This window comes from Penaeus chinensis, chromosome 13, assembly GCF_019202785.1.
Source record: "Penaeus chinensis breed Huanghai No. 1 chromosome 13, ASM1920278v2, whole genome shotgun sequence".
Taxonomy (NCBI): domain Eukaryota; kingdom Metazoa; phylum Arthropoda; class Malacostraca; order Decapoda; family Penaeidae; genus Penaeus; species Penaeus chinensis.
The window spans coordinates 20,758,536-20,770,154 of NC_061831.1; the positions used below are offsets into that span (position 1 = coordinate 20,758,536).

The following is an 11,619-nucleotide window of genomic DNA, read 5'->3' on the forward strand; positions in this document are numbered from 1 at the left end:
AAGGAAGCCATGTTGAGGAACGAGATGTGGCTCTTGAGGGAAAAGCCCCTGGTCCTCAGATGTGCGAGGCGAGGTGGCTCTCGCTCATTAAGCCACCCTCGAGGGCCTCCTGTGGCTCCTCTCACGCAGAAGGGCTCCCTCTCCAACTCGAAGGGTGAGGCGCCAGCTGGAAGGAAGGGAAGGCCGCGCCTGCAGGACTTTCTCTCTCAGCCTTGGAGGACTTCGCGCGAGAGTCGTGTGTGAGAAAAATAATGGGAAGAAAAGGAAACGTTGCAGAGTGATTCGTAGGACTTGCTGCAGCTAACGTTTAGTGCCTGTTATAGCATCACCCATAATGAAACGTTTTTGTCACCGAAGGTCGTCCAGGAAATTACCTCTGGTGAGGAGATGAAGGGCTGGGAGCAAGTATGAAATGAAAAAAGTATTTGATATTGCAAACAAGGGTCTTGATTAAACAAGTTGGTACATTTTGATATGAATTTGCATTTCTGAGCAACACAGTTTTGCTTGAATTCATAAATTCTTAGTTTAAAAGTAACCTTTTTCTACTTAATGAAAGTGAAGAGAGTTAACCTTTGCACATCCAAATATTTCACTTTAAATTTTACAGTAGTAAGATAAAAGCCATTTTGCAGTAATATATATATATATGTGTATATATATACATTATACTTTTTATGTATGTGTATTTTGTTATCAGAACTGATCATTATTATTATAATGATAAATATTTTAAAAATTTCACGCAAAGTAAAGGACCCAAACAACTTGAGGTCTATGATCCAAAATAACACATTTACAAAAAGCAAGGTAAACATTTGCAAGGGACCCATAAGTGGCTTTTTTCATTCTTTTTGGTCGTGTTCTTACCAAAACCACTTGAAACCATCGTGGCCTTAAGCTTAAAGATATTGTGGGATACGTTCAAGGAAGCACAAAATTGTTTATTGAGGAAGAATTCCGCAAAAAGTGGGATACCAAAATAATGCAAAAGGTCATGAAAATGATATTCTTGCAACTGACAATCCTGTATTGTCATATTAAGCTTCCTACAAACATGAAGAATTTAGCATAAGAAAATTGTGTTAAGAATTGATTTGCATCAGTTTCTTTAAAGCACATAATGGAGACCAGTGATGAATACCTATGAACTCCAACACAATAATAGCAATTGCGGCAGTTTTTGCATTTTGGCTTAGGTAAACAACCTTCCATTTATTCTTGCAAGCTTAGATTGGTTCCCTATTTGACAGTAAATCACCAGGGTGGTCTACAAGCTTGGTTTTGCCAGTTTTGATAATGTGATGGTTTGTTGGACCTTACCATCGTACAGTAGTTGCAGGTTACTCACCGATCAATGTGAAGATATTTGTAGATATTCCCTTTCCTTCTAAACATTTTCTAAGTGCAGTGATACAAAAAAATCTTGCCATACACCACTTGAATATTCCTATACTCTCCTAACTGTTAGGCAACATAAACTTTTAATTGAGATTGCCATTATGTCTCCTAAGACCGATGGTTGTAAAAGACAGGAATGGATTTTTTAGTTATTTACTTGAATTTTATGTACAAGATGATGATCTTTAGAATGTGATCATGTAGATAGTATTAGTAAGGGTGATTACGATTAAGTTGCATCAAAATTTTGAAATTCTTCTTTGTAGTATGATAAAATCTCTTTAGCTGACAATTTGTAGTTTATAAATTATAAATTCTTCAACCACCAGAAACTCCCTGGTTGACGAGTGTGTTGAGAGGTAAAAAGCACACTCAGCAAAATGCAGGCTGTTCAGCAGGCCGCAACTCAGGTGAGTGAAGCACTGTTTATAGAATGATGGTAAATGATGAAGATTAGAGAATGAATATATGATTTCTTTCATAATTTTTCCTTGTGAAATAGCCATATTAAAGACCATGTATTGGCACTTGAAAATCTACAGGGGGCACACATCATCCAGACAGCAGGTGGGCAGCTTATGCTCCAGACAGTTGGAGGGTCTGGTTCAATACAGGTTGCATCTGCTAATGGCCAACAGCTACAACAGATACAAGTTATACCTGCCTCAGGTCTTCAGGTATTAGTCGTTATTAATTTTAATTTTTTTTATACTGTAATGAAATTTGCATGTTTTTATGCTGTAATGTATAGTATAATTATAAATGTTCTATATCAGATTATTAAATTGATTGAATTTAATGAAGTATGTACCCTGTCACAGAGTGGAAATCATGTCATGGTACAAGGAGGAGGGTCAACCCAGCAAGCACAGATCATCCAGACTTCAGATGGACAGGCACTGGTTTACCCCATTCAATTGGACAGTCAGGGCAACATTATCCAACAGCAACCAACAGGTAAGTGTCGGCCACCAGTGGACAAGCTTCATTTGCACATGATTGTGTGACCAAAGAATGATTGGGAATGAATGAAGTGTCTGATTGATTGTGTCATGCATAGTGTCCTTTAATAGCACAAGCTTTATTGGATTGTCATAAATTCTGAGGGGTGAAATATGGACTTATAATACTATTGAATCAGAGCTCTAAGGGAGACAATGATATGAAATAAACATTTTAATTACAAAATTAATGAAGAAAAATTAATATAGTGCATCCAAATAAGAAATAATAGCCAAACCAGATTTTTAATGTTAACATTTTATTGGTCCCCAGTGTTAAAATGTGAATGATGATGATATTTTTTTTATTAGATCTTTGGTTGAATTGGCAATAATCATTGACTTTGAGAACTTGGATTACTATTGTAGCTAAAAGATGAATGAAGATGCCTTTGGATGTTATGCTGGGGAAAGAAATAAATTGTTGGGAAAGTAAATTTGCCAGGGATAATTAGGTACTGTGTATTAGGTTATTAATAGTCTTCAGGGGAAATGTTGAAATGTCTTAATTTTTAAAAATTCACTTGGTTTTCCAAATACCATTTAATCAGACATTTTATGTTTTGCATGCATCAGTGTCTGTGCTTGTGCATCTTTGTGTGTGAGCAGCTATGTATCTGTCATAACCTACATTATCAGCTTGATATGTTGTGAACAGTCAAATAAATTATGATTATGGAAAAGTATATTAGACTTAGAACATTCTCCTTTCATCAGAAAAGACAACAGTTAGGACTACATAAAGCTGCTTGAGCATATGAAGTATAAGGACTTGTAGAAATCTGGCTCTGATATTATAGATACCTTCAAAAGTTTCATTAGCTTTGCCTGTTTATTGTTAAGCTCATATCTGTTCCATCTAATTTAGAGGAGTTTTATTATCATTATTAATGCTGGTTATTATAATAATTAAAGATATTTTTAATGTTCATTATATTATTATTTTTTTTATTATTAATATTGATATTAATATTATTTATATTATAATAATTTATCTTTGTTGTTATTATCATCATCACTCAATGTCTGTGTTAGTGTCATCATTGTAATCATTATTGTCATTATTATTGCTGTTATTGTAGTTGCACATGATGATGATAATTATAATGATTATAATAATAATAGTAGATTAATAGTATAAGTGATAGTGATAGAGATAGTGATAATGATGGCAATGTTTATGATAGAAATAATGATAAGAAGGAATGATAATGATTTGATGAATTAATAAGTCAAATAGAGTAAAGAAAATAATAGATTATAGATTATAAATCATTTTTGTGTGGTAAATATATTTGGCAAACATACTGCCATATCCCTGTACCAATATGGGAATAACAAAGCATATATCTATACCTATTAATGAGAGAAAGAAAAAGGAAATGCAAGTAGGAATCAAAATTGGTGCAGATGTGGAATGTTGTATGGTTGTGCAAATAATTATTTGAATATTATACCTGTATATATATTGATATATGGCATATTTATTTTCCTAAGATTCACACATGCTTTGTCTGCATACTGGACTTCAGAAGAAATTGGTAGACTCTTTGATTTGAGTAGTAGAAAAAAAAGTTTTAGCCCTTTCCATTTATTGAAGATATTTTTTTCAGATGGTAAGTTAATACAAGAAAGAGATGTTTTACAAATTAAGAAGAAGATGAAAGGAAAAAAACAAACAAACAAAAAAAAGCAAACAAAAAAAACATTTTCCTCATGATATTCTGATGGAGTCTTGTACATGATGCACCATGTGCGAATCAAACAAATCTGGTTTGTAGAAATTAATCTTTGTGTATTGATTTTTCTTCGGAAATCATACACTAATTATTTATTTCGTTTGTTAAGCAGTGAATATTTCAGGCAACCTAATCCAGCTAGCGCAAGCATCCACTTCCCAAGCATCTCAGACAGGATCAGTACAACAGAGCCCACAGACAACCCAACAGACTGCACAAACAGCTCAGACCAACCTTGCAAATGTTGTTATGGTAAGTGAGGAATATTTGGTTGGCCTATGTTTTCTACACTAGGTTGAGGCCATTTTACAAACGGTGTGCATGGTAAGGCTAAAAGAAAAGTTGAGACTGTGTGGGCAAAATTACATTAATTTCTCTCTCTCTCTCTCTCTCTCTCTCTCTCTCTCTCTCTCTCTCTCTCTCTCTCTCTCTCTCTCTCTCTCTCTCTCTCTCTCTCTCTCTCTCTCTCTCTCTCTATTACATTTGGTGTGCTGACACCAAATGTAATATATAGCAGGCAGGTTATCCCACTTATTTGTCACCATTGTAATGAGGCAGGGAGTTATCCCACCTGATGGCACCAATGTAGTATTACAATGTAATATTTTAGTGAGTTATTAGTTAAATTAATTAAATTAGTCGCAGATTTATATTTTACTGTGGGAGTTTGGTAGCTGGACTACAGAGGACAGGCAATGAAAAACATGAAAGTATTTGAATGAAGACAAATTCAGATACTTATGGTCAAATGATGAAGGAACAATACGAGCAATAAGAGTTAGATTAGCGTGTTCTAAGGTTTCTTCGGCATTGTCACGGCTGTAGACATGTTGGAGTTGGCGGAGGACCATGGCATTACTTTTGTAGGAGACCTTTGGTGAGGGAGAGGTGTGAGTTCATTAAATTGCTCAGCCACCTAACCAGGATCATCCTCGATCTGGCTGTAGTGGGTGATTCTGAAGATGTCTCGACGGTGGTGATGCAGGGATCTTCGGGAAGGATTCATCATCTCGGGAGAGGAGGAGCACCATGGTGATGGCATCACGACAGGCAAAGCAAGACCAATCTTGCCAGGATCACCAGCACAGTGCAGCGGATGTGGAGAGGATGTCAGGAAAGTGAGACAAGAGGCGGCTGAGATGTCAGGCGGAGCGGTGATGTCAGCATAATGACACGACTTGAGTTGCACCGATGTACAGTAGAAGACAGAAGGACATCCATGAGATGGGCTCATTAACGGGGTGAGTGAGACTTGGTGCACCAGGGATTGGTGGAGAGGGCAGCGACTTGGTGATCTGAGAGTCAAGGTCGGCAGTGGGCTTCAGCAATGGGCCTCTGGATCTGAGAACAGAAAACAGAAAAACAGAAAACATAATGCCATATCTCTGGGAGTTGAAATATCAACATGAATTCATTATGATGAGGAAATGATTGGAAGCATTATGTCTTGGATTTTGAATAGTGTTAATTGCAACATTTACCTGAGAAAAGGAGTACAGTAATGAACAATCAAGATTGTAGGATAAAATAAAATTACAAGTTTACAGAGTCATGCAAAATGCGGGAAGGATTCTCCATGAAAATAACATGTAGAATTCATGTGCAAGAGCACAGGACAGCATATGTTCCAATGAAAATGTAGGTAAATTCACCATGGAATATATTTCCTTCAGGGAAATGAGAATAGTTCCATGCGAAAATGCAGGATTGATGGGAAATTGATCAAGAGTGATCCTTTGATGATAATTACTGAAGATATTCAAACAAACGCAGGAAAGATTTTCCTGTAAATGGATTCAGAAATCATCACAACATAGATTAACACGAGAACAAAATTAGTACTTATATGTAGACAGAACTACAAAGGAATGAGAGTATGAGGAGGGAAAGGTTAGTCAAACTGCAGTACATGAGTGAGGTGAGGCGAGGCACAGAGTGAGCGGGAGACAGATGTCAGCTGAGGGGAAATCGCGTTTGCTATGAGGGGGGTGAACACAGTTGTTCGCGAGAGCAAGAGGAAATCACACTTCACTTCACAGGGGATTTCCTAAACAAATAATAGCAATGAGGATAAAGAAACTCACCTTGAGATACTGGCAGGGCAGTGTTGATGGAAATTGTAGGCGTCAGGCAACTGCAGCAAGTGTTGAAGACTGCGACAAGTACAGTGTGCTGAGGGGGGAGCAATGTCAGCTTGGCAGGGAAGACTGGCTTCGTGCTTGATGTTGGAATTCCACATATGTATTGTGTCACAACTGCGAGATTGGACCGTCGGCTGTGTTTACCTCACTCCGGCCGGCGGCTTAGGCCTCTCGTGATTGGCTCGCTCACAGTGTTGGGGAACAAGGGTATCGGCCTAAACATCGGTGGGACACATAAAAGGAGCAAAGGTCAGAAATTTAGCAGTTGTCCTGTGACTTTGACGTGTGTGCTTCCTTCTGCCATGTGACCTCGCCTGCTCCGCTGGATCCTCTCCCTTCAATGTGTACATATCCTGTGTTTATAGTGTAAATAGTGCCCTTTAGCATTAAAACCTTGTGTATGTTTCCTCTGGTGTGTTTCCGTTGACCTGACCGCTCTGATTCCTTAAAACGAACCCTGAAGTCTTGGAGTGACAGAAGTTGATGAAAGGGTCTTTGCTTGCAGATCTCAGTAGATTATCTTAGAGGGCTTTGTGCGTTATCTACAGAAGGCTTCATGTGGTGCATTATCTTTGGAGGGTTTTGTGTGGTTTGTTATCCCAGTGTGCTGTCACCAATTGTGATGTGTAGTGTTTTCCCACTTGGTGCCGCCAGTCTAGTAATGTAGGGAAGATGTGTCCCCGCTGTGATGGTACTTCTTGTTTGTTTCTAGGGTGTAGAGTTAAAGTTGTCGCAGATTTATATTATTTTACTACGGGAATTTGGTAGGTAGACAGGCAGATCAGCGCTCTCTCTCTCTCTCTCTCTCTCTCTCTCTCTCTCTCTCTCTCTCTCTCTCTCTCTCTCTCTCTCTCTCTCTCTCTCTCTCTCTCTCTCTCTCTCTCTCTCTCTCTCTCTCTCTCTCTCTCTCTCTTTCTCTTTCTTTTGATATCACCTGGGTTCTAGTGGGATAAAGTAAATATTATATCCTTTACTTCCAAATGTATTTGGTTTGTGAGGTTTAGCACCATTTATGTACATTTGCTACAAAAACTTGAATATCTGTTCTACATTTTCCTGTAATTTGTAGTTTATTAACACATATTAGATTACTTGGCACTATTAATCCATTGTGGCAGTGAACAGATAATGTCCAGTTTTTTTTGTGTTTTTTTTAATGTGAGACCTGTAGGCCCAGACCACATTGACACGTGTTTAGTGTCAAGACTCCTTGCCTCCCCTCCGCAGTGTTATCTATTTTCAGCATGAACTTTTTTTGCCTCTACGATTTTCCAAGGTCTATATTTGTCAGTTGATATGATGTATAATGATTTTTGTCCTTGCTCAGACTTCATATCATCTCTCTAGATATTCATCAACAATAAGTAACATTGTATTATTAATTTTGTCAAATTTTTATTTCATATTCCTCATTTTACTGTAACACACCCTGTGCAGGAATAAGATCCTGAGCATGTATGTAGTGTCCTCCCAGGAGCTAGTACTCTTCCAGCCATGGCTTACAGATGGTACTCTCCAACCTCATTTACTGTTAGAAATAATGCAGGAGTACCTTCCTAAGTACTTACAGTTTAATATTCCCATCACCCTGGACTTCAACCAAATTTTTCATGATGACACATTTATATCACCCCCTTACATGTCCAATACAGTTAATAATCAAAACTCTCATTTGGCATGGCATGTATATAATACCATCCCTGGTGGCAAAGGGTCAAAAACTGAAACTTTAATCACATGTTGGTTATCTTGCAAAAGTGCTAGACTCTTAATTATATAATTTAAGAGACAAGCATCCTTTTACGTAAGACAAAAGTATCTAATTTTAATTCTCCTTGTGAGGTGAAATTATTCTTAACCCCTTGTTCACGGTTGGAATCTACTATGATGCCATGGTGGTGTAGCGCCAATGCAGCCCATACAGATATCCCTGTTTGGCGGTCTGCACGGCCACTGAAAAAGCCCACACACATTAGGCTAACTAATTTTGTTTTGGCTGTCAAGATTTCTCTGTAGCTACTCTATATTGCATTTTCTATAGTATATTAAGTTGAAAATTTCTTATTAGGTGAATAATGGTTCTGTTTCTGCAGGTTGGTAATGGAAGTGTTGCACAGTTGCAACGAATTCCACTTCCTGGTCCCGAGTTGCTGGAGGAGGAACCACTTTATGTTAATGCTAAGCAGTACAATCGGATATTGAAGAGAAGGCAAGCAAGAGCAAAGCTTGAAGGAGAGGGTCGCATACCAAAGGAACGTAAAGTAAGTATGCTTTTGTCATGGAAATTTGGTATTTTCATTATCATATTTAAAGGATGGTATAGTTATTGTCATTTGTGTAGCTGCTCTCTGATCTCAAGCACAACTTCAGTTATTAGCCAAAGTGACTGTGGTATTCATAAGGAACTTGCCATTAATTTTATAGTTTTATATTAGTATTCTAGTCTTTTTGGTAGATGGTATTTTATCTGCAATTTGCAAATGATTCCACTAAATTATACAGAAGGAGAATTTTTTCTTTTGCAGTGAGTAAAGTACTCATGTTTTGTATTTTCTCTTCAGAAATACTTGCATGAATCCAGGCACCGCCATGCAATGAACAGAATACGAGGAGAAGGTGGTCGATTCCATAAAGGACAGTAAGTACCTGTGAGGTTTAGTTTGCCTGATTGTATGAGTATATTTTTGTAACTTTACATTATCCTTTGGGCTGGAATAGCGGACAGTCAGGCAGTCATAAGTTTCATATTGGGATATTTATAGCTGTATTGTAGTATCTTGTGAGTGGGGAGAGGCATTAGTTTGAGGATCTGGGTCATGACTTTTTTCCATATTAGGAAGGGGAATGCCCTTTAATGTAGCTAATGTCAGTTTTGGCAGTAGTTGGCCAATGTCCTTGAGTGTGATTACAGGAGGAGCATCAAGTTTTTTTTAAAATTTTTACAAGGGTATTTTGATAAATGACTCAAATCCCATAAGGAAATAGATGATAATATGCTGTGTACGATATTTACTTGCATTTTTGTTCTTTTCTTCTTTTTTTTCTGTGTGTATTATAATAATTTCTTCTGTATTGATTGAAGATATGTGTAAATTTATTAGACAAGTAAGACATTGTCTGATAAGTGGTTATGAAATTGAGAGAGAGTCTATGATTATATCTCTGACACGATAAGACTATTTCAAACATGAATATTTTTACAGTTTAAGGGAAAATAATTGGTGAAGCCATAACTGTAGTTTACCTACATGGTTTTTGTTTCTATGATTTAGCTTTTGCTCATACCTGGGAATCAAAATCAATTTGATATATCCTAATGTCTTATCCTGGCTTGAGTTTGATTATAAGATTGAGTTGTATCGTTTCTTTGGAGGAACTAGATGCTATTAAACAGAAAATGGATACTTGAAAAGAGTATGGAAGTTGCTGATGGCAGTATTGTTATAGAGAAGAATGAATCATTGTTTCCCAAGAGTTTATTTGTTTTAGTGAGAAGCCACCATGTTTAATATGTTAATTATCAACACAGTGAGGTGTAGTAAGTCACCTAAATATGTGAACCAAACCAGACTAAGCTCAAGCTGGGAGTAAGTCTTTGGTATCTGAAAGCTGAGAGTAATAATGCACGGTTATGGCCTCACCAAGAGATGTGTGTAATGAGTTTTTCATTACCTCAAAATCATTTAGATTCAGACAGTCCCACAGGTGGATTTTTTTTCCTTTTTTTACAGTGCCAATAACAACCGCATTAATAACAACTCAGACACAAACCACTCGAGGTGAGTTGCAGATCTGGCATTTACCGTTAGAATAATTTTGGTCATCGGAGAACCAGTGCAGGTCCCAGCAGGCTCAGCTTGTGTTTTTCCAATACTTTGGGTCTTTGATATAGGATGTGCATAGGAAGGTAGGCCATAATTGGGTATCTTGAATTTTGAGGTGTGCTTATGTTATTAAGGTTGACTGGATGGACTACTTGGTTGTTATATTATGAAGATAGTTAAATATCTTTATGTACTATTAAAATGCACAAATGATTGTAAAAGGAGATAAAACAAGTGATGGTTGAGAAAGATCCTTAGCAACCAGCGTCTAGAAACAGTACTGGCCAATGTGAAATGAATGATCTTGAGGTTGTTGACATTGTGTCAGCATGTCTGAAATGTCTAACATGCTTTTCTTTTCTCATTTTCTCTTTTTCTGTAATAAATGTTAGATTGGTACATGTGCCTCCTATTTAACATTAATATGTATTTTTTTGTATTTACAGAGAAGACATGATGGACAACCTAGGAGGATTGGGTCTACAGGTATGAAATAGGATCATAAAAGCATAGATCATGTTAATACTTTGAAAAAATTATTCTTTTTGGGGAACAAAAATCATTGAAAGGTTGCAGTATCAGCATTATGAGAATTTCTGTTGGTTTGATTGTCATGTGAGTAGAGGCATTTTGGATCTTATAAAAATTTTAGTTAAGAGATACCTGTTTTCTCATCACTTCATTAACCTGTTACTGCCAGCTGCATATAGTAGTCATAGCAAACTGCTTGATCTGCTGGGTACGGCTATGTGCGTGGTGACGCGCTAGTGTGTCAAGGGGAAGTTCTGTTACATGTAGCAGACTCCTGCTGCAAACAACAGGAGGGTTGCCAGAAATCACCGGAGTCAATGATGCCGAGAGATTTCTAATACTGTCATCTAAGAGTTTTTCCTTTCGATCCTATTGATGTAACCATCAAGTTATGAAAAAAGTTGGCTTGAGGGGCGGGTGATGTGAACATGCTGTCGGGAAAATTAGTCCATGGGCCAAGGAAAAACAAGTCTATTACCATCTGGATAAAGCAGATCAATTGAAAAATATGGACATTAGAAACTGCACGTAAGTTTTTGCGTGATCCCCAGCATACAGGCCGCACACCCAGCAGTGGCTACTCATATAAGCCAAATGATGTCAGTATTTTGGGCCATGTGATTGCTGTGAAGCACCTGGATCCAAGGGGTTAATGTAATGGAAATGAATCTATGGTTGTGAGGCTAGATCCCCCCCCCCCCCCTGGTTGATTTTGATTATTACTAGTAATATAAATTTGTTAAAGTTAAATTTGAAAGTAAAGCATAGATAATTTTACGTTGTGCATTACACAAACCACTATGAAAAAAAAACAGGCCAAGGATTAACTTAAGTTTGTAATTGTACATTATTTCACTTGATATACTTACCTTTCAGAATGGAATGGATGAGCTGATAACAGGTGACACTGTTCAGACCAGAGTTCCTGATACTAAGGTGTTTGTTAGCTGAAATAACATGTGTCCTTCTGATTTGAATTCAG

The 11,619-nt window shown here is 37.3% G+C and overlaps 1 protein-coding gene across 7 annotated transcripts in view; it reads left to right on the forward strand.

Annotated features, from left to right (window-relative positions):
• Positions 1-11,619, forward strand: part of LOC125031684 (nuclear transcription factor Y subunit alpha-like) — a 12,105-nt gene extending 486 nt beyond the window's left edge. Inside the window, exons 1-10 of one of the 7 annotated variants that reach the window (XM_047622574.1) lie at positions 176-379; positions 1,731-1,811; positions 1,944-2,078; positions 2,223-2,358; positions 4,016-4,018; positions 4,251-4,393; positions 8,376-8,543; positions 8,844-8,920; positions 10,553-10,592; positions 11,514-11,619. In XM_047622574.1, coding sequence (XP_047478530.1) covers positions 1,782-1,811; positions 1,944-2,078; positions 2,223-2,358; positions 4,016-4,018; positions 4,251-4,393; positions 8,376-8,543; positions 8,844-8,920; positions 10,553-10,592; positions 11,514-11,588 — 807 coding nt within the window. In that variant the 5' untranslated portion in view covers positions 176-379; positions 1,731-1,781 and the 3' untranslated portion in view covers positions 11,589-11,619. Of the gene's footprint in view, positions 1-175; positions 380-457; positions 1,200-1,730; positions 1,812-1,943; positions 2,079-2,222; positions 2,359-4,015; positions 4,019-4,250; positions 4,394-8,375; positions 8,544-8,843; positions 8,921-10,552; positions 10,593-11,513 lie in introns of those variants that run through there. The other 6 variants (XM_047622575.1, XM_047622573.1, XM_047622579.1 and 3 more) reach the window with 6 other exon arrangements.